At 44.7% G+C, this 22,256-nt stretch overlaps 1 protein-coding gene across 2 annotated transcripts in view; it reads right to left on the bottom strand.

Moving 5' to 3' along the window:
- Positions 1 to 21,050, bottom strand: part of SLC35F4 (solute carrier family 35 member F4) — a gene marked incomplete at both ends in the record, with an annotated part of 103,254 nt that extends 82,204 nt beyond the window's left edge. For both annotated transcript variants that reach the window (XM_079536936.1, XM_079536937.1), the window contains one exon: positions 20,948 to 21,050. In XM_079536936.1, coding sequence (XP_079393062.1) covers positions 20,948 to 21,050 — 103 coding nt within the window. The remainder of the gene's footprint in view (positions 1 to 20,947) is intronic.
- Between the last annotated feature and the right edge of the window lie 1,206 nt (positions 21,051 to 22,256).

The raw sequence follows: 22,256 nt of genomic DNA, 5'->3' as shown, positions 1-22,256 counted from the left end.
CACATTCAAGTCTGAGGTATAAATCTTCATGTTCCCTTCCTAAAAGCCAAGGGGTTCAGCTACAGCTCAAAGTTACCCTGATTTCCCAAGGATCTGTCGTAGCTTAAAGAGAAAGTAGCTGACAACTATCCAGTAGTTTTAACACAGACATTAACATCATATTCCACACGGTCCATGTTTCTATGTATTAAATGTTGTAACATATAATAATGAATACTGGTACATAATGTAATATAAGAATAAATGAGGTCAGATTAAGTAATTTTAAATGTCCCTTCTGGCCTTATTGATGTCTGTGAATCACAAGCATCAAGAGCACGTGAGCAGAACCAGCTGATCCCGCTGCCAGGCAAACTCAGCCAAGGGCAAACAACCAAGCAGCTCACTGGGCCAAACTCTACAAATGCCACCAGCATCATAGAAAAGCAGAGATCATGATTTACAGCCTCCAGATTGACTCCAAAGGAAGCAATATACAAGATTGCTTGTGATACTAATAGGTGAAACTCAGCAACTTCAGAAGTCCTTCTCAGCCCCTGTTTCTGGCCAGATAGCTTCTTCACTGGGAGATTTCCAGTCTCAGTAGGATTGCCGTTCTCTGATGGTAGCACGATGCCTGCAGTAGGCAGGCACCAGAAGTGGTAGAGGCTGAGCAAAGCTGACACCACAGGCGCTTTAAAATTTCACATGCCATCTCATAGGACCACAAGTCACACGCAGCAAGGAGACCTCTGGGGCCTAAACACTAAATAGAAGAACTGTTTGAGAAATGGCTCCAGTGTAGAGCTGCCCTCACAAAAATTCAACAAGATCCCAGAGGATCAGTGATATCTGGGAGCCCTTGCTCATTTTCAGGTTATCAAAACCCCTCCTTTCCCACATGGTTTCCAGCCAGCCAGAGTTGGATATCCCACAGGAATTGTAAGAGTTATTCTAACTTACACATAATGCACAAGTATGTTACTCAAGATCCTGGGCAGTACTTCGATCCTCATTACATCAGCATAAACCTGAAATCACAGCCTGTGCTGTGAAGGAATTTTCTGTAAGCAGTTAATTCAGGCTGAAGCCAAGCTGACAAATGGCCACATTTCAAAGCATGGAGGTGAAGGTGACAAGTAAAAAGGAGATATTAAAAAAAAAAAAAAAAAAAAAGTGTTTTCAACTTGTGCAAACTCTCTATATTCTACCTTTAAAAGGAAAAAAAAAAAGAAACCCTGACTGTCCACAGGAGCTTATGGGTCAGATGCTCAAAAGCTGCACTATAAATAGACTCCAGCAGTCTTCTGAAAAGCATCCAGACATAGGAATCATCAAACACAGACAGAGCACCTAAATATTCAGTGATCTGATTTTGAGCTCACTCACACAAGGTACACAGTGGAGGAAGGCCCTGTTTTTGTTTTGGCTTTTTTTTGATGGAGCGAGTCAGGATTTATCTAGGCACAAGATTACTACCCTATATTTATTTCTATTTTTAATCCTTGTGATTAATAATTAATGTTACATGGCACGTTTAAGATGAGAACATACTGCTGCTCTAGATAAAACTAATAGAGCAGGCTTTCTGGCTTTTGCAGACAAAAGAAGATAACAAATAAGCAATCTTCTCTAATTTCACACAACAGCACTGTCTGCATGTGATCCCTAAATTAACAGTGCTACTATCGCTGTGCAATAGTATATAAAGTTCAATGTTATTAGTTAGCTGTTTGTTGTTTGTTTTTTTTTTTTAATAAAAAGAGAAAACCTTAAAGAAACAAACCAGCTCTGCAATAGGGCACAGAAAACCTGAATGCATCTCTGTGATCTGCTCTTTGATTCTTTCTGGTTTGCAAGTTCGCTGAACAAGGCAAGGGCAACAATTCCAGGCACAGTGCTCATCAAGTACCTTCAAATAAGTACAAGCCAAAATCAAAATTAACTCACTGTATGCACCAGCAAGTACTGTCTATTTGCAAGCAGATACACATGAGACAAAATGCTAAGAGAGGAAAAAAAGACCAATGCCTCAATTCTGTAGACCTGACTCAAGGCAAAACTCCCCATGAATTTCAGTGGTTTTGCTGGAGCCAGGACTCTAGCTCTGGTGCCTTATTTGCAGCTGAATAACCAACCCACAAACAACTGTCAGCAAATCAGTACCCCTCTCACTGAGTAACAGCAAGATTTTTCCTTTCATTAGCTTCTTCTCCATTCCACATGACACAGTGAATGCTTTGTGCCCAGCAGCTTCAAGTGATGGGAAAGTCACAAAGTGTTTGTCACCAGTATCAGAAACTGCACCTCGGGGGCTCAGGCTAACACCAAAACTAGATGGTTCTCAAGAAGACAGTCAATGGACAGCTGACTTACAGCAGCATTTCCGTACAGTGCAAAATGGGACTGTGGCACACATTGCCAGAGGTTTTCATAAAGGCTAAAAATGGTTTTTAAAACAGTTTGTAGTTTCAAAAGTGCTCGATAGCCTACTGCTGGGAGAGGGTGACAGAAAAAAGTCATTTTGTCTGTGTCCTGTTTTGTTTCCTTACAGCATCTCCTACCGGCTCTGCTGAATGAGGATCTTGTGCTAAACAGACTTCTGGTTGAAGATTCTGTGAGCAGTAATGATACGGGTTCCAGGAACCCCACAGCTACACCAGACTGTTAGCTCCAAAGCATTAACTTCTAGCTTTCAAAATTATTTATTAAAAATTAAAAAAGAAAAAAGCTGACAGTTTGATCAAACGGTTGTCACATAAACCACACACTGATACAGTCTAGAGATAGGAACAGCAGCTTTAAGATAACCCAGTTGTTGTAGTTTTATGCAGAGTTTGTCACTTAGACCAAAGTTAAGCCATCCGGAGTACGACCCTCACAGGATGAGTACAAAGCACCAGAAGAAAAGTCTTTAATGTATTAGCAAGAGGCCCACTGTTGTTTATGAGCCCAAAAAGTGATTTTCAGAAGTTAAGAAATCAATATGATCATAGCTTATGAAGTTAGGGTTGGTATGAAGCAAACGTTGAAGAGTTCAGCTTCGTTGCCCCTTTTCCCAAGATGGCTAAAGGGAGAAAAATGAAGGGCAAAAAAAAAAACAAACCAAGAATAAAAACCATTCCTGCTACCATTTCTAGATTTCTAGTGTGCTGGAGATTCTCTTACACAAGGTAGGAATTAATACAGGTAGGAATTAATACAGGCAGGAAATTAATATGCCAGACCAACCAGTGGTCTGCTCCAACTTTACCCCCATCACTCATCCTCACTCTCATGTCCTTCAGCATCTACTTACAGGTTATTCAGATTTTTCATACATGGGTTGACATCAGTTTTGAACCCCAGCCCCAGCACCCTTCAGGCCTCATGGCCACAGCTGCAACTCTTGGTCCAACTAGAGAGTGTTTTCATGCAGAGAGATGAGGGAAACATTTGGCTGGTGGACCCATCTGTTGTTTTAAAGACTATTCTTGGCTTCTCAAGGCCACAGCACAGAAGGCAGCGGTCCAGATGGTCTGGATGGGAAAATTTCAAGCAATCACCTTCATATTCCTAAATTCATGAGTTTAATGGGACCGTGAAATACTATTCTTGTGGTATTTAACCAGTTTCCACTTCACTATTTATTTGGCCTCCTGTAATTTGCTACGTAGGTTCATTTTTCAATCTGTAAAAGATCAGGGCCATGTCTACAGAGCACTCAAGTCTAACTCCAAATGGTACCTGAGCCTTTGTTTGCCATATACTGCATCTAAGAATGTCACCATCTGTGAGCAATATGCTGAGATGACTTCACTTGCAAAATGCTGGCAAAACACTGGAGAGAAGCATCACAAAACAAGTTACAAGGATCATTTCAAAGTCATTGCCAAGTGTGCCAACACTTTTTTCCTCATTATCTGCTCAAGTTCTGCCCTTGTTAATCTCTAATATAGGCAAAACAATTAGAAATTTATCTTAACATAAATTTCAAGTTCTTAGTAAAGAAATGCAGTCTCTTATATGTGTCTCAGCAGTCACTGCTCTGCAGAGCAATATATTCTGAAGCACAACAAGATGGCACTGAACAAAGGTTTGTTTGGAACTTCTGTATCTAGAGGGATAAATTTCATATCAACAACAATTTGGCCTGATGATGTACCCAGGAAAAAAGCACTGATGTCGGTTCCCTGTCAGTTGTGCAGGCAGCTAACGCTGCTACAAGAATTTCTGACAATTCTAGGAAGGTACAAGAAACTCTGGAAGAGCAGAAAACCAAACTTAAGTTGAAAAATACATACGAGCAGCTGGAAATAGCAGGCAGGCTGTCCACAGATCCCACAAGAATAAAAGACCAAATAGTCGAAGGGGCTACACAAAAGACAGTGAGGAGAATGATCATCAAAGGTTCATCAAGGCCAAATCACATCACACTAATGTTGTTTATTTCTGTGGAAGAATAACGGGTTTGTGAACAGAGAAGGACAGGAGAATTACAGTGGGAGAAAAAGTGCTCACGAACCAGACCTGGAGCTGCTATCAGTGCCTCACTGTTAAACAGAAAGATGGTAAGTGAGGGTCCTTTCACCATTTGTTATTTCCATAACAGAGAGATTGACCACAATGTCTAAATTATATAAAACAGGGAAGCTAGAAGTATGTTGGAAAGAAAACAGAGTGATGTTAATAACCCTGAGAAATCGCCCAGAAAAAAATAAATTCTTAATAAAAGTGAAAGGCTATTCCCAGCTAGAGCAGAGGACCAGAGGATCAGATCAGGGAACAGCCACAATTTTCTAGAGGAGGACCAGGAGTTGACAGGAATCCCCAAGGTGATGCTGCCTTACCCGCTGCTGCCAAAACTTTAGACATAGAAGTAAGATGGATAATCCATAGCATTACAGAAACAAAGCTGTTCTTCTCTGCAAGGCTGTGCTGGTGAGACTTTAACTGAAGACCTGATCTAGTGTCTAATTTGAGGAACCTGATTTTAAGAAGACGTATGTGCTCACTATGGAGAGTCCAGAAGAAAGAAAAGTTAGGCAAATTTCTACAAAGCATGGCTCTACATAGAATGAATTGAAGGATGATCTTTGAGGTCCTTCTCAACCCAGGCTATTCTATGATTCTATGATTCTATGATTCTGTGCACTTGGTTTGTGCACTACAGATGAAGGAAAACAAAACAAAAGTAATTAGAGCCATTGTATATTGCTGCAGAGGAAGAGATCAGTGTTCCCCATGTAAAAAGTAACTAGAAGAAGTGTGCAAACCATAGAACCATGCAAAGAAAAAAAAAAACAACCAAACAACATTTAGCCATTTCCTCATATTTCCATGAGGAAATAACATGAAAACAAAGCACTACAACAGGCTACCTCAAAGGACAGTCCATGCCCACCACTGATGTTTTCAAAAAGGATCAGATAAGCGTCCACAAAGAACGACACGGGTGAGCCTGCTCATTAGGGCAGATGCACCAACTATCTCTCCATAGCTATTTCAGTTCTGTAATACTCTAAGACACTCACAGCTCAACCCAGGCATTTCACAAATGAAATTTTTTAAAAGCTGATAAACCTCTGACATTTTATTCAGATAAAACTTCTCCTGACCCTGGAACGTGGAGCAACAATAACAGTGTCAAGGACCACACCGAGTTCTGCCACTCTTCATCATGTAACTTCATCGGAGAGCAAAACCTTATTCAATCAGGGTAGCAACCCACTTGAAAAAGAAGACCACAGCAGACTGAGTCATAATTTGGATTCCTGTCCGTGATTTTGTCAAGTTTTTGGACTATCTTTATGGTTCTACACTTGCATACAATCTCCACAATTACTTTAAAATGTTCTGCTGTAATGGAATAATCAGAGGCAATTATGGAAGGTCAGAGAAAGAGCAGGCATAACACATTCTGTTAGCTCCTAATAGTTCGTGATGCGGAGCTTTATTAATGTGTCTGGGACAGGTCAACCAGCCCACTTCAGAAATCCATTGCGACTCAGGGGATGGGACAGAAAGGATTCACAGCTTTCAGATCTGTCTACAGAAAGGTAAGGATGATGGCTTGCAAAGCCAAAAGAAACTGGAAACTTTTTCCCCACAACAAACTCAGGGCATGCATCTCTGTAAGGACAGGTCATGTGGCAGAAAGATTAAGATATCCTTTCTAGATAAGCAAAGTTTAGTTTTCATCCAGACTTGCACCAAAGACTGCATCTCCAGTTAATCCAGCTCTGAGCAGCTCCTTGCTCCCTTTGAGTAAGACCTGAAAAACAGCTGGACGTAACAGTAGCCACTTTCTAACCCTATGTAGCAAAGATTGTAAATGCTGTTGTGCTTTAACTCCACTCATCCAACAGCACCAGGGCCAAAATCCCCTAAACAGGCTGAGGGGGAAATTCAAAACTTTATTCTCTGCTTATCACACATATCCATCCCAGGCAAGGGCTGGTTCAGATTTATGGGCTGGTTGTCCTTTTTGTTTGATCCACTCAACAATGTTCTATTTCCCTTGCTTCTTGTACTTTTATGCTCCAATGGAGAAGGTAGAGATTGCCTCTGCATCTCCACTGCCAGAAGATCACCCAGAGGACATGGAGCGTCTGATACTGAGCCACATTTCACACTAAGGACATGTTTATGAAAAGCAGTGTGAACAAGTTACTAATTACATCCTTAACAAGCAAAATCAGAAGATCACCTAATAATGTTTTTAAATCCATCAAGTCACCTGCTGATGTGCTTCCAATCACTTCTTTGTATGTCTGAGCCCTTTGACATTCATCAACACTAGCTGAATGTTTATGGAGACCAAAGAGTGGATGTGAAGACCATGAAGCAGTGGGTGGTGCATTTCAACAGTGGCACCAGTGCTGGTGCAGATTTGTGCCAGGATGGTGTGCAGGCTCTTGCTCATTGCTGGCCAAAATCCAGAGCAAATGGTGAAAAACTGTGCTCAAAAACAGTGTTTTGTAGCTGAAGATTTGTTCTATCAAATAGATGTTATTGTGCTCTCTGTAGCTGTTGTAGTTTCCATAAAAATAAATGGGAAGCATTATTTTCAGAGTGACTTATGTACAATTACAGTTAACCCATGATTTTTAATGTCCCTCCCAAGCTGAGCCATTCCATGATTGCCCACAGCCTTTTGCAGGTAGGTATCAGCAAATTGCAGCCTCGTTCACAGCACACAGCATAACTCAAAACTGTGAAACCCACAGGACTTACTAAGACTCTGCACAGAACTGCCTAAGCACTGTGTTTTTTAACTGAGGGTTGTCTTACATCCACAGAGCTTAGAGCACGAACAGAGCAAATTCACCTCTACCCAAAAACTAAACATCCAGGCAAGAAGTGAAAGTCAAGTCAGCCTAGAACTCTGCCAACAATGAAAACTCATTAACTGCTTGTGCTGCACCTGTGCATCCATCACCATCCCTAAAACTTCCACCACAAACTCTGCTCCAGGATCCATTTACGATGTTGGTGCCTGAAATTGAAAGAAGACAAAGTAATTCAGAAGTGCCCCAGATTATTGCTGCTCTCAGGTTATTTAGGCTTCCCAGCACCCTCTGACAAAGTAGAGAAAGCCAGCTCTCATTTGTTGACCAGCTGCAACACTTACTTTCCAGTATCTATCAGCACTGGATCACCACTTGATAGAGCCGTTATAGGCAGCTCTAATCCAGTTCTTTCCACACACTGTAAAGAATGCAAGCAGTGCAGAGAACTGCACCGCTAGGGCTCAGCACAGCCACACACAGCAGCCCTCACTTGTCCTTATTACACTGGGAGGGTTTAAGCAGCACAGAAGGGGGATCATAGAATCATAGAATGGCCTGGGTTGGAAGGGAGCTCAAGGATCATGAAGCTTCAACCCCCTCCCACCACACGCAGGGCCACCAACCTCCACATTTCATAGCAGCCCAGGCTGCCCAGGGCCTCATCCAACCTGGCCTTGAACACCTCCAGGGATGGACGGGGCATCACAGCCTCTCTGGGCAGCTGTTCCAGCACCTCACCACTCTCATAGCAAAGAAATTCCCCCTGACATCCAACCTCAATCTTCCCTCCCTCAACTTAAAAGCCATTTCCCCTTGTCCTGCAGTTATCTCCCCTTTCAAAGAGTTGACTCCTCTCCTGTCTGTAGGCTCCCTTTAGGTAATGAAAGGCAATGAGGTCACCCCGCAGCCTTTTTTTCTCCAGGCTGAACAAGCCCAGCTCCCTCAGCCTGTCTTCGTAGGGGAGGTGCTGCAGCCCCCTGATCATCTTTGTGGCTCTCCTCTGGACCTTCTCCAACAGTTCCCTGTCTTTCTGGTATTGGTGGCCCCAGAATAACTAGGGATAACTAAATATAACCAAGTTAACATCAGCAACAACTTTTACAATCTCCTTTTCTCGGGGCTGTATCATCAGGACTCCCTGCCCAGTTTTTCCTTTGTGCTGAGGGAACTCAAAGAGCCAGCCCAGGGAATCCAGCTGGCAGCACCTGATTGTAAACCTGCTCACACGTTCTCTGCCTGCAAGGAATCTCTCCAGATTCTGTAATATAAAAGCAGGAGACAACTTCACAAGCCACCTGCCATAGATGTGCAAACATTATCTCATTATCAGCCACTCCTTTGCACTTAGGCTTATGAAACAAGACCTCCATATTTTACCTCCAAAGCAGAGCAGTCATCCAATCCAACGGTGTTACATAAATGAGCTTCACACCAGTGGGGAAAGCTAATAGATTTTGTAGGTCAGTGCTGCTGGCAGATATTTCTCTGAAGAGTGTTGCAAGTTCAAGGGGAAGGGAAAAAAAAAGCATTCTTCAACTAGATTTCTGAAGGCAGGAGTCCAGTAAAAGTTAATAAGAGTGAGGAAAAACCAGGAGAAAGATCTCCATCGATTTGTTGTAAGCTGACCTGAAATTGTCTCAAAAATTCAGGGCATGTGAGGACAAAAAAATATTCTAGCAGAGAACAACTCCAAAATAAAAATAGCAGCAGTGGCTAAGAGCAGTTCTTCAAAGGGATGTCAGACTTTACAATACTTTGTGCAGCAGCAACTAAAAAGGCTTCATGTTGTCGCTACACGGCAATATTAAAAAACAGCACTCATTTCTTTGGGAAAAAAAAAAAATCAAAATGCACAGAGCACAGTAATAAAACACAACCAAGGGAAATCTGCTTTAAATCCTATTTAGAAAACCCTGAGGCATTTTTTCCTGGTTCGCTGCGGTCAACACAATGTCAAATTCTAATTTTCAGCACAGGTCAGAAACGTTGCAGCTGGCAGTTGGATGCATGGTGTGGGTAACAAAACTAATTTCTAGGAATTTGGCTTTTAAATAAACAGCAGTGGTGGCAAGCCTCCCATGCTTTTTTGGTTGCTGTTGTTTTTTAGCTTATTTTCTCAATATAAGTGTTACAAGGAGTATTAAACTTGCTGTAATAACAAACTTAATGCTTTCTTGCTTTCTATGATTCCTTTTGCACAGCAGTGCCTGGGCTCTTAAAGAGCCAAAATATCTGAAAATGACTGCAGAGCCCTCTATTTCCCTAACCTAAGAAAAAGGGGAAAGCCTACTTTTTATTCTCCAAGCACCACGACATATTTGTGAGCCTAATAACATCCTTGCAAAGTAGATAAAATATTATGCATTATCTCTACATTACATCAGCAAAGATACAGAGGCCCAGTAGTCAGCCACCGGTTTTCTGCAAGTACAAAATTAACCCTGGATTTATTATTTCAAATAAGACGAGATGATCATTATGAATATTTTATAACATTTTCTGTAGCCTTAATAATACAACTATGTTCTCTCCATTTTTTTTTAAACTGAAAAGGGTTCACAGCCATCGTCTGGGAGGCTCTACAGGCTGTTACCAATAGCGTGGCTCTGGAAATTAATATTTTATTCATTGAATTTCAGATGAAAACCTGAGACCGTCCTGTAGAAATGTTTTATTGTTTTTACTGCATCATCTCAAAGATCCAAACAAAGGGAGGTTTATTACCCTGTGACTCCTGGCATCCCAGCGCATCCAGGAAATGCAGGCAAAAAGTGCAAAGTCTGTATGTCACTCATCAGTATCCTACACGTGTGCTGGAATGAATTATGGAGCAAAGAACGTGTTCGCTTCACAGTGTGCTTATTTACCTTTAACAGGTCAACACTTTGTTCTCCTTCTCTCCCTCTGTCTCCATAAATATTTGGGGAAAGGGTAAGGCTCCAAGATTTCATGGGTGTTACCCTCATTCATCAGTTGAAGTACCAGCAGCAGCAGAAAATACCAGGAAAAGATATACCAGGAAACTGAATTATATGGAGTTCTCAGTAGAGGAGAGACGTGGACCTGTTAGAGCAGGAAGGTCACAAAAATGATCCCAGGGATGGAACACCTCCCTGCGAGGACAGGCTGCGAGCAGGGGCTGTGCAGCCTGGAGAAGAGAAGGCCTTGGGGAGAGCCGGGAGCAGCCTTTGGGTATCTATGAGAAAGAAGGGGACAGGCACTTTAGTAGAGACTGTTGTGATAAGACAAAAGGAAATGGCTTCCAACTAATAAAGGGGAGATTTGGATTGGATATAAGGAGGAAGTCATTTACAACAAGAGTGGTGAGGCACTGGCACAGGCCGTCCAGAGAAGTGGTGAGTGCCCCTGCAGACACCCAAGGTCACAGAATCACAGAATCACAGAATCACAGAATTGTAGGGGTTGGAAGGGACCTCCTGAGATCATCGAGTCCAACCCCCTGCCAAAGCAGGTTCCCTACAGCAGGTTGCACAGATAGGCATCCAGGCAGGTCTTGAACATCTGCAGAGAAGGAGACTCCACCACCTCCCTGGGCAGCCTGTTCCAGTGCTCCGTCACCTCACTGTACAGAAGTTCTTGCGCACGTTTGTGCGGAACTTCCTATGCTGCAGTTTCCAGCCGTTTCCCCTTGTCCTGTCTCCACTCACCACTGAAAACAGTCTGGCCTCGCCATTCTGCCCCCCACACCTTAGATATTTATAGACCTGGATCAGGTTCCCTCTCAGTCTTCTCTTCTCAAGGCTGAAAGGATGGGCTCTGAGCACCTGATGGAGCTGTGGGTGTCCCTGTTCATTGCAGGGGATTTGGACCAGTTCCCTTCCAACTCAAACAATCCAGTCATTCTATGATTCTACGCTGCTCTGCACATCTCCTGTTGACCTCTCTCTGAAGCTGGATGTGAACTAGCTGCTGTTCCTGTAAGACCCCAGAAATGTTACCAAGTACGCTTCTTCAACAGTGAGCTACACTTTTCCAGCTAGTCCATTTTCACATGGTCCATCACACTACTTTGTCTTTCATGCTCTCCTATTAAGGTTACTCAAATTCCATCAATAGACTCAAAAGTTACAGAGAGAGAGGGGACAGGGACAAGGACAGCATGTTCACATAAGCCTTGCTTCCTTAAGAAACCAGGTTAAAAAAATCCACAGATGAAGACGTTCTGTAATCTGCTTTTAAAACAGCCTGGAATGAAGTGCAAAGTCCTAACAGGGCACACACAGATGTGTTTGACATTAGGCAAAACAGCATCATCTTTAAAAAATGCTCCCACCATAAAAAGAGACCCAGCAGCACCTCCAAAAGCAGGAGCGTGCTCTCTCATAGAACTACCACAAGACACAGGGATATTCTTTCCTTTTTTTAAAATCAACCCTTTTTACTCTCTTCCAGACCTTAACAGCCTGCTACAAAAATACCATAAATTATAGAGTATAAATGATGTCAAAGCCTGCTCTCAGAGGGAGGCTGGGAATAGTAATCATGTATTCTTCAGTTTGGGAATACACAGACAATTTCTGTTCACAGCCTATTAAAAAAAAAAAAAAAGAGAGAGAGACTGTGCACATCAAAGGCACCAAATATATTTCATTTAGATCTTCTCATCTACCAGCCCAATTTGATGCTCAGACACAGGCAGAGAAGGGAGGCTGACAGGATGAAAAGGGAATGTCAGGACCAAGTAGAGTAGCTTAAGCCACTGAAATACAAAGAGTAAATGCTGCAGAAGACTGAGTATCTAGGTACTGTGTTGAAACTGCACTGCATTTGTCCTGCTGGTTTCCAGAGGCTTGCCCCCGAATACCTGAATGGTGCAGGAGATAACGACCATAACCCTCAAACGAAGACATATGAATCTTTTCCTCATTCTGCATACAAAGGATATATGGCAATTCAAACAGCCCACTGCCAGCTTTAAACCACCTCCCACAGAGGGAAACAGAAATATTTGGGGACAGAAACCAAACAGAATGACTTGTTTCACTCAGCCACACACCCTCTACCACTCGCAGAGACAATGTGAAGGGCAGTCATTAAACAGCCACATGATTTTTCTGCTGTACTGTTATCTTGCCAAGTAATACAGCAGTAGAATCACTTTTATCCCAGGGGTAAAAAAAAAAAAAAAAAAGAAAAAAAAAAAAAAAAGAGCAGAGGAAATATCAGAACATTGATGCCGTTCTCCAGAGCTGCACTGCACCCTTTAGAAAATACCAAAAACAAACAAATAAACAAACAAAAAAACAGAGAGACAGACAGAAGAAGTACAGAAAGAAATAAGGTAAAAATATAGGAAAAAAAGGCTTACTGTTTTTCTAGAGCTAAATCAAGAGCTTGGTTGTGAACAGCCCCTATCTAGGGGCAGCTTTTGCATTACAGTAAATATGAACCCAGACAACTGAGGTCTGTCCCTTACTGTTACTTGTATGGCAAACCTGAGACCCATGCTCAGGTAGGAGTCCAAAACCAACAGCTGTTAGTGCTGTGCCAAGTGATAGTGATGGATTTATTCTACCCTGCATTCCTTTACACAAGATAAATCCGAGAGCTGCGCTTCCCATTTTGTTTACTTTACCACCTTAAACCAGTAAGCTCCAATGAACGCCTTACCTCCTCAAAGTGCTATGAAACTTCACTTCACTCTATAAATATTTTACAACAATAATAATCAAGGGGCACATTTTCAAAGAACAGGCTCTAAAAGTTATATCCACAAAATGTGAGAGCATTGCAGCTAAAATCCAAGCGCACACTCACCACAGAAGCGCTTCATAGGCTCACAGAATCATAGAATTGGTTGGGTTGGAAGGGACCTCAAGGATCACGAAGCTCCAACCCCCTGCTGCATGCAGAGCCAGCAACCTCCACATTTCATAGCAACCCAGGCTGCCCAGGGCCTCATCCAACCTGGCCTTGAACACCTCCAGGGATGGACGGGGCATCCACAGTGCCCACCTTACAAACTTTGGCCCTCAAACAGGCAGTGCTGCATACGTGCACAGTGTGAACCACCAAGTTTAAGCACGCTCTCTAGAGCCTTCGCATTCTTCCAGCTGAATTCTCTGAGCCCGCAGCTGAGGATGCCTGTCTTCATAAGGATTCAGTTGCTCTGAATTGGCTTCAAAGCAGATGTGCACAAAGGCGCTGCACAGACTCTACCTACAAATAAAGTTGTCCTGATTTCATCAAATTAACCTCCTTTCCAACGCTGAATGTGTGCAAACAAACAGGCTGCACTGGAAAACCCAACTCCAGACCAATCCATGCCCATTACCCAAGAGTCCCCCCAAGAGGAATGGCAGAAAGCAGGCCTGGCACTGGACAGGTCACCTCCAAAGGACACACAGCTGCACTCCAACAAGAACTCAACTACATTCTTCAGCTAAAAAACAGCTTTTGTTTCTTCTTCCAAAGCTTTTTCAACACGTATGAAAAACAGCACTTCTTTAGTGACACTCCAGACACTTCATCCATCCAAACTGTCTCTTTGGAAGTATTCTTAAAACATCTGAAGTTTTCTTCTTAAGTCTCCACTTTTTTCTTTTTCTCCAGCGCATCCTGCTCTGGAAAGAAGTAAGAAATGATAGAGAACCAGGAAACTGGTTCTTCTTTCCCATCTTCCCAGTAAACACTAAGTTCAAACATTTTCCACCTATTCTTTATGTTCCCAGCCTCACCTGGTACAGAGAACTGAGTAAGTGTCTTCTCACAAGCAAAACCAATCCTCCTCAATTAGAAGTGCAAGCCATGCCATGGAAACACCATGCAGAGTTCATTTTCCTACCATCCATGCTGTTTGCACTGGAGAATTCTCTCTGGGGGAGCACTGGGATGCATTCCACTTCCACACAAGCTGCTACAAATTTTAGCCCCTGTAACACACCGTACAACAAGTTTTTTCTGGCACTGCAAAGAAAAACCCCAATCTGCACCCACACAGCTCCAGTGCTTCAGATTCCACGTGGTAAGTTTTGTGTAAGAAATGAGAAAGTGTCAGGTTTTAGACATATGAAGGAAAAGGGACACAACTGCACTAGAAGATGCCCTTTTACTTCGAGATGCTGAACATAAATCACACTGTGTTAAACTAATGACTTTTTAAATGACTTTTCTGTGTCCAAACACAGTGACAGAGAACATGTGTTCTAGCCCTGTTTTTTGCTTATCTTACACAGCACAGGATTTCAGTATTGTCCTCAGACACCCAAGCATATGATGCCCATTAGCAGTAATGGATCTGCATAGCTACATCCCTCTGAACTATATGAAAAATCAGTTCCCCAGCAGGAAATTGTTTTTCAGTGAGGTGCACAGCATTTCCAAGTAATCCATTAATAATAATAAAGGTGTGCATTGGTCCTCACCAAAAACATCCCTCAGAATACCTGGTCTCTGTATCTTACTTCAACAGGTAACTGCTCAAGCAACGCTGCGTCAGTCCCATAAACACTCACTTCCCAATTGCAAAGGTAGTCATAATGCCAGCACAAAGAGGTTGGACTCACGCTACAATTTCCTTCCCATTGTGGATGGGGAGATCATTGCTAGGCTTATGATTGGTCTAGCAGTGAGTGGGTTTAGTGTAAATATGATTATATTTACCCATGAGATGCAACGAGAGTGCTTACCTCCCCTACCCCCTGCAAAGAGTAAAACTGGAAACGAAAGTAGACTTAAACACGCATGGGAGCCTGCACCAGCCAAAATAGATGGGACACCTCCAAGACAAGGAATTGCTCTGAGATCACCAGAAGCACTAGGAAACATCTCCCACCCTAGGGCTGAACCCTGCTCCCTCTCCTAAGCTCATTAAGTGAATCAGAAAGGAGCAAAGCAGCTTCCCATTGCCTTTACAAAGGGACAACTGAGACATTTCTCACTACCTCACTCTGCTGCACCTGATCCAGATGCTGGAGGTAGGTAAGGGCAAGTCTATTTTACCAACAATATTCGCAGGTGAAGTCTGGGAAGAATGAGTGTTCCTAAAGTAATAACAGAAAGGTCTCCTCTGTATGGCAGATATAACGAGAACCTGTGACTTGAACACAAGCTGCATACCTTTGAATAAATTCACTCTTGTCACTCAAAAATGCTGGGGATGCTCCCACTTACAGCTCTGCCACTGCTGTGTGAGCAGTACCCTGGGGATGGACTAGGCACAGTTTTACATCTTTGTCCTGTGGCAGCCCAAAACACAGCCAACAGGGAGTCCCACTGCACCTTACTGCAGGAAAGAAAAGAGATTTTCCTTCTTCCTTAGTAGAGCTGGTCCAGTTTCTGTTGGTGAGTAACTTAAGCGGCCAGTTAAACACTTTTCCCCCCAATCCTCTTTGCACATTTGCCACAAAAAGACAGATTTCTTTTTTCCAGGCATTTTCAATATTTATCATGGCAATCACCCAGCAGCAGGTTTGTGAGGAAAAACTCCTGCCACCCGTTGTTCAGCAACCAGCATGCCACGAATTCACTTTCATAGGTGAATGACTATGCAGGTAGTTGAGCAGAAGTCCATCAGCTTCCCAATGTGTAGAAGACATTATTGCAAACTTTCTAATATACCTTACCATCTCAGACTCCCCTGCCAAATAGCAGTATTTTTTTCTCTAAGTCCTGCCAAACTTATTTATGAGACATCTTTATAGTTTGGGAACTAATTCTTGTTTAGATACATAAGGCTGGGAGGGAATTTTTGGCCATTAATCCAGTCTTCTGCTAATTTTCAGCCTTAATTTATTCATGGACTGTTCATACCCATTTGTATATGTGCCAACATGCTGTTTCAGTTTAAATAACTCTTCTTTCCTACATCTCCCTGTTTGTCCTCCCAAGATATATTTGCAGCAGTGGCCACATTCCCATCTTGGCTGGCCCAAACAAGCCAAGCTCTGAAATAAACTTTTTCCAGCTAAACATGCATCTCAAGTCCCTGAAGCCCAAAAGCTATCAGCTGGCACAGGGGCTGCTGCTGCTAGCTGAAACAGCCCTCAGACCTTCTTAACACACACAGAAGCTGATTCAGGCACCACTGCTTCCTTTCCAGATTCACCAGCTCAAAGAAACCACCAAAAACTTCAAAGCTCCTTTCCTCGACCTCTGCTTTCCAGTCTGCCCCACTGTGTGTGCTCTGTGCGGAGAAACTGAGGGGTCTGGAAACTGCTGGAGAAACAGGAGAGTGTCTCCAGTAAATAGCCTGAGACTTTGTTCCTTTCACTAAAGTGATGAGGCACCAGGAGGGCATGGTGTTCAGCAAGCACAGAGATGATCTCGGCCTGCCATGTGATTTGTACTGCAGCAGAGCTGCTGGCACAGCTGCTGTAATAGCCAGGAAAAAAACTCCCTCTGATGTTTTGGAGTTGGAATTCACCTCTACGGCCTTCTACTCTGTTCAGGGAGCAGGGAAGCAGAATTGTCAAGCCTCTGATACTGGCTCACCGCACCTGTAATCCCAGTTTTATTAAGCAAAGCAATTAAGCATGGACTTAACTTTAAACACATTGTCAAAGCTCAGTGGCTTAACACAAGTTCAGACTTAAGCAGGTGCTTAAGTTCATTGCTGACTTGAGGCTTAACTTGTCAAATGAAACCAAAGAACCTTGCTTGAGCTGCTCTAGCAGAGTAACAAAACCAAAAGCTTATTCCCTACAGCAAGTGTGCTGCTGGGAAGGGCAGGTTCAGCATTTCTCCCAGCTCCAAGCCCTGCTAAGGAAGGACAGAGCTGTGACAGCACCCCAGCCCTGCAGTAGATGCAGGTGACGATGTGGATGCAGTAGGGATGCTCAGCCAAGGCCATGCTGCGTGTCCCATCACTGCCAGTCATTGACAGCAGTCTCTGCTTCCAGCAGCTTGCACAGGTCCAGGGTATCAAGGCAGGGCTGAAGAAGAGAAGAGGGCTTGAAACAGCATGGGGGAATGTTAAAATGAAGAAGTTCCCGCTGTAGGCTGGTAGTCAGAGCCTGTTGGGAGTGAGATGCAGACCTCCAGACCCAAACAAGAGCAGAGAAAGGAGGAAATAATCTTTGAGACAAGCTCCTCAATTAAGAAAGATACGGTGACGGATCCTGTGAAGAACCAGGAGAACAAGTGCAGCTGCTGCAGTTTCAGTACCATTACGCTGTGGTTGTCTGAGCCAGAGAAAATGGTGCTCCAAAAACCCAGCTCTGCAATGCTAACAGCCAGGACAGCACCAACCTGACTTGGAGATGGAGCTGATGGAGATTAGAGATTAGAAAGTTCAGCTGGAACGCTTTTAATTCAGAGGTAGGCACAGAAAGGCTGTTAGTTCAGACTGGAAGGAGAGGAACTTTGTGTCATAAAACCAAGAATACATTCAGAGATGAAAGTCAGATGAGGTAGCATTTGGAAAGAATCAAAGGGGGAAAAAAAAGCCAACATATGCTCTTAAGAACAGAGGCACTAAATATGATTGTATTAGCAGTAAAAAGAAAAATGAGAAATTATGGCAAAGGAGAGGGAAAGGGGACAAAAACTGGTGCCTCTGTTCTATGCCAGCACAGAATCAACGTTTATGCCCTGGGAAATTAAGGAGTAACTCTGAGGAAATTCACTGGAAGAGAGACAAGCTGTTACAGAACTTCCTCAAAGTTACTCCATAAACACACAGAGACCTCATACATATATATTGTATATATTATTAATGCAGGAACTAAGGGACCAAGCCATATAGCCAAAGATAGAGGGTAACTGTGATCAGGAACCATCCTTTCGATCTGTGGAAGTGGTGGGAAAAAGAAGGAGAAAAAAAAGCACAAAACATCATGTCTTGGCTCCACTGCCAATGCCTTATTATGCAGGATATGTTCTTTTGCTATATGCATGGATGCAAATATCAGATCAAAACCCATGCTTCTGCTTAATCAGTTGGCTCACAGAAGCAAAGAAGCTGCTTTCCTTCTCTAACAGCTTTTTTAAGGATAAATAAGATGATAAAAGTGCTTGACTTGTAATTAACAGAATCATACGCGCACTCTGAAGTAGGTTAGTGCACAAAAATACAGAAGAAGCAAAAGAAGAAATACTCCAGTTCCCTGAAAAACAGCCAGTCAGCACTACAGACATTTGATGACAGACTTCCTGCGCATTTGTGATCTGTCCTTATCCTTCACACAGACCCCTAGGCGTGCTCTCCTGTTGAACTACACAGTGAATGCCAATTAGATAAGGAGAGATGTAACTCACAAGCAGAATTCATAGAGCCTTGGGAACTTGGTCATTTTTTCAGGATCCACATCCCAAAAGTCAGCAGAACAACTGCTACCCACACCAGCCTTCCTCTTTTCTCCTCACCAAGGAGGAGAAAAGTCTCTAGCTGGACACTGCAGGTGATAAACAAAGAAAAGCCTCAAGGAAGGTGGTGACCAGCAGCAGAACACCATCACCAAAATATCATCCCCACCTGGTGCCTGGCCAGCTCCTAGATGAGAGCTGATGGCTATGAGAGAAGCAGAATAAAAGCAGACAGAGCAAAACCCTTCTGGGCACAACAGCTCATCCTCAGCTCTCTTCCCAAGCACGCTTCAGACCTGGGCAGGAGCAAGGTGTCAGTGTAAGGAGATAACTCCATGAGCTACACATTTGGACATGTGGCAGAACAACAGTTCTTCTATCACTGGGAGTGGATTTAGATGCATCCTACCTGAAAGTCAGTGCACACTGCACACCACACTGCAGCTCTCCAGCAAAAGGCACGGGCACGGTTCAGCTGCACTAAAACTATTTGAATAGCAGTGACATAATGATGCCCTCAGAAATAAAACGAGAGCTCGTGTATATCTTACAAATTAGTTGCACAAACTTCCCGTTTGAAGACTTACACTTTGACAGAGCTCAAAACAATTAGCAGAGAACTGTCAAAAGCACTTGGAAGCAGCCACTCCTGAAGGCTATGTTTCAGCCTAGACACTGAAATGGAGTAAAATCTCCAAGCCAGAACCTACCAGAGGACAAGCTACTCTCACTGTTTCAATGCCAAGAGCCTGCAAGAGGCCTGACCCTCCTGAAAGATGCCACAGGTAAAGTAGAACATCTTTTCGAAAACCTTAAAACATTAAATGACTTTATAAAAGCAAAAAATCACAGCCATGAGGAAAAGTTAAGCCATTTGCCAACTGCAAGCACTCCAAAGAATTACCATAGTGTTTACAGAACTTAAAGAGACTTCCTGAGTAAGTGCTTGTGGTTTAGTAGGAACACATCCTTTTCATTCACCTGAGCACACTTCACACTTGCAAGTTTTCTCATTCAGCTTGGTGGCCACAAATCCTACTTGTTTTCTTCAAACAGCAAAACCTGAGATACTAATCTTTCCCCTCCAGCAAAACGCCTGTCAGCACCCAGACTTCCAAGAGGTACAAAAGGCCAGGAAATCTGCAATGAAATCTCTAGAGTCAGCAGTTTTGGGGGCTTTACTCTCCAGGTTCTGTTTAATTCCAAGTGGACGCAGCTTGTAGCATCTGCAGAACCTGCTCCTGGACCGAGGAAGCTCCTGTACTCGGGCAGTCAGTCTTCCCATGCACCCATGCAGAGACAGACAGTCACACTGCCAACACTGAATTCGGGTCTGCATTTTGACAGAGAGTGGGAGTGTTGCTGCAAGCTGAAAAAACTGCATTCTGCAACCAAAGCAAACTTGTGACTAAGTACAAAGCTGGTGCCCTCACCTTTCTCTGGTCCATCTGTCAGGCTCCTGCAGAATGCAGGACACAGTCCCACCTGGCTCACACTCCCATGCATCCATCCCTGCAGATGGCTCTCAGCTCCTTCCTAACTGCAACTGACCTCAGCAAGGGGCCCTCACACCCACCATCTCCACCACCTGCTTTAACGACACACAAGGCAATTTTATTACTATTTTCAATGCACGGCTTTCTTTTTTTTTTCCTCTTACAAAAAGCCCTCAGAGGTGTCCGTCTGCCAGGAGCAGCTCGGCTGTGCCGCTGTTTCCCGGTGTACTACGGCTGGAGAGCACTGCGCCGTTCTGGAAGCAGCTCACCTCCGTCGATGCCAAGGGGAGTTCACACACGCAGAGCCAAGCGTGCTCCCCGCACCTCACCGGCTGCTTGGGTTTTTCTATTCTCCCTTCCTTTTTTTTTTTTTTGCCTTTTCCTCTTTTTTTTTCCTCCCCTTTGCCTCCATTTCCCTTTCCTAAGCGCCGGCAAAGTGCAAAGTAACTCTTAGACCACGGAACGGATCGGTTTCCCCCCCGCGGTATCAAAAAAAAAAAAAGAATCATTTCTTTCATTAAGAGGAACTTTCACCGGGGAACAGCTCCACGGAGGGCTGGGACATCCCCAACCCCACAGAAATCCACTACAGCACTAAATCCTCACCCGGTTAAAACGAGGAGAAGCCGGATCTCCCAATCACCCCCCACCTTTCTGGAAAAATCTGATTACTTTGGCGAGGAAAACGAACCATCGGGGGATGCTGAGGCTCCGAGGCCCCCCCACCGCCACCCAAACTTTCCCGGAGCAGCGCTGAGCTGGGAGGGAATTAAAAAAAAACCAGAAAAAAGCCCCCAAAAAGGAACAAATCCCCGCATCCCTCCCGAGCGCCGCTGCAGGATGGCTGTACCCCCCTCCCCCCCCCCCAGCATCCCCCGCTCGGCACCTGGCGGGGAGAAGCCCAGCACGGAGGTAGAGGCACGGTGAGAGCCTTACTTTTCTGGCTGGAGTAGCCCGGGTAATATCCATAGTAGCCCGTGATCCGTAAGATCCTGTCCTCGATGGTGGCCACGCCGTTGGGTGCTGCTTTCCCATCCATAGAGGGCGGGAGCCGCGCGCGCGGGGCGGCCGGGCGGGACGCGGAACCGAGCCGGGCACTGATGAGGACGAAAAGGAGGAGGAGGATGAAGAGGAGGAGGAGGAAGCGCGGCCGCCGCAGCTCGTGCCGGGGCTGCCTGACTCCGCCGCCTGGTGCAGGACGGGCTCCGCAGCGCCCAGCGCGGCCGCTTCTCCCCCCCCCCCCTTCCCTCCCGCCCGTGCCCGCCCAGCCCCGGCGCCGCGCTGCGCTGGAGGGAGCGGGGAGGGCCGCGTTGTGGCTGTGAAATGGTGGGCGCCAAAAAGTGAGCGGCTGCCCGGTCACTGATACCCCACTGAGGGGTATCAGCACAGTGCCGTTTCCCCCTTGTGCTGTCACCACAGCCCCCGATAAGGAGTCTATCCCCTTCTTTCTTACAGTCTTAAGAACTCGGAGCCTTCCCTGCTCCTGGCTGCACAGCCCCAGCTCGCTCGGCCCGTCCTCGTAGGGAGGTGTTCCATCCCATTTTTGTGCCCCTCCTCTGCACGCTCCCATGGCTCTCCACGTGGGATGGAGAGCTGACACAGCCCGCATCCTGGAACGGGCCCACCTGCAAAGCTCAGGGTGCAAAAGCCACGGCTGTGCACAGGGCTGTGGGATTGCTCTGTGTGCTGGTAGCTCCAGCCTTAATGTCACTGAGAGAGGTGTCCTGAAATGGTGTCTGCAAAGCACAAAACCGTGGGTCTCCAGCTGCAGAGGGATGAATCCTGTCTGTGGGTTTCAGCATTTTGTTCTGCCCACAGGTATTCGTTCACTCGGAGCCTCAGAGCCATAGAATTAAGGTTGGGAAGATGCTGTAAGATCATCCAATCCAAGCAGCCACCTACCACCACCACTGCCCACTGCCCACGTCCCTCAATGCCACATCTCCACAGTTCATGAACACCTCCAAGGGACGTGACCCCATCACCTCCCTGGGCAGCTGTGTCACCATCCTTACAGAGAAGAAATGTTTCCTGCTATCCAACCTAAACCTCCCCTGGTGCAGTTGAAAGCCATCGCCTCTCACCCTATTGAAGCAGAAGCAGCAGCTGCACTCCACAGTGCTCCAGGAAGGTTCAGAGTGTGCGTATCTACCCGCTGCCCACAGAGAGGTTGTGCACCTGCTCTAAGTTTCATCCAAAGCGTGTCCTCCAAATCTTTTCCTGCCTTTGAATAAAAGAGATGAGA

Source organism: Tetrao urogallus (assembly GCF_951394365.1).
Source record: "Tetrao urogallus genome assembly, chromosome: 6".
Classification (NCBI taxonomy): Eukaryota; Metazoa; Chordata; class Aves; order Galliformes; family Phasianidae; genus Tetrao; species Tetrao urogallus.
Note: the sequence above shows the minus strand (reverse complement) of the source record. Positions and strands in the feature narration are given on the sequence as shown.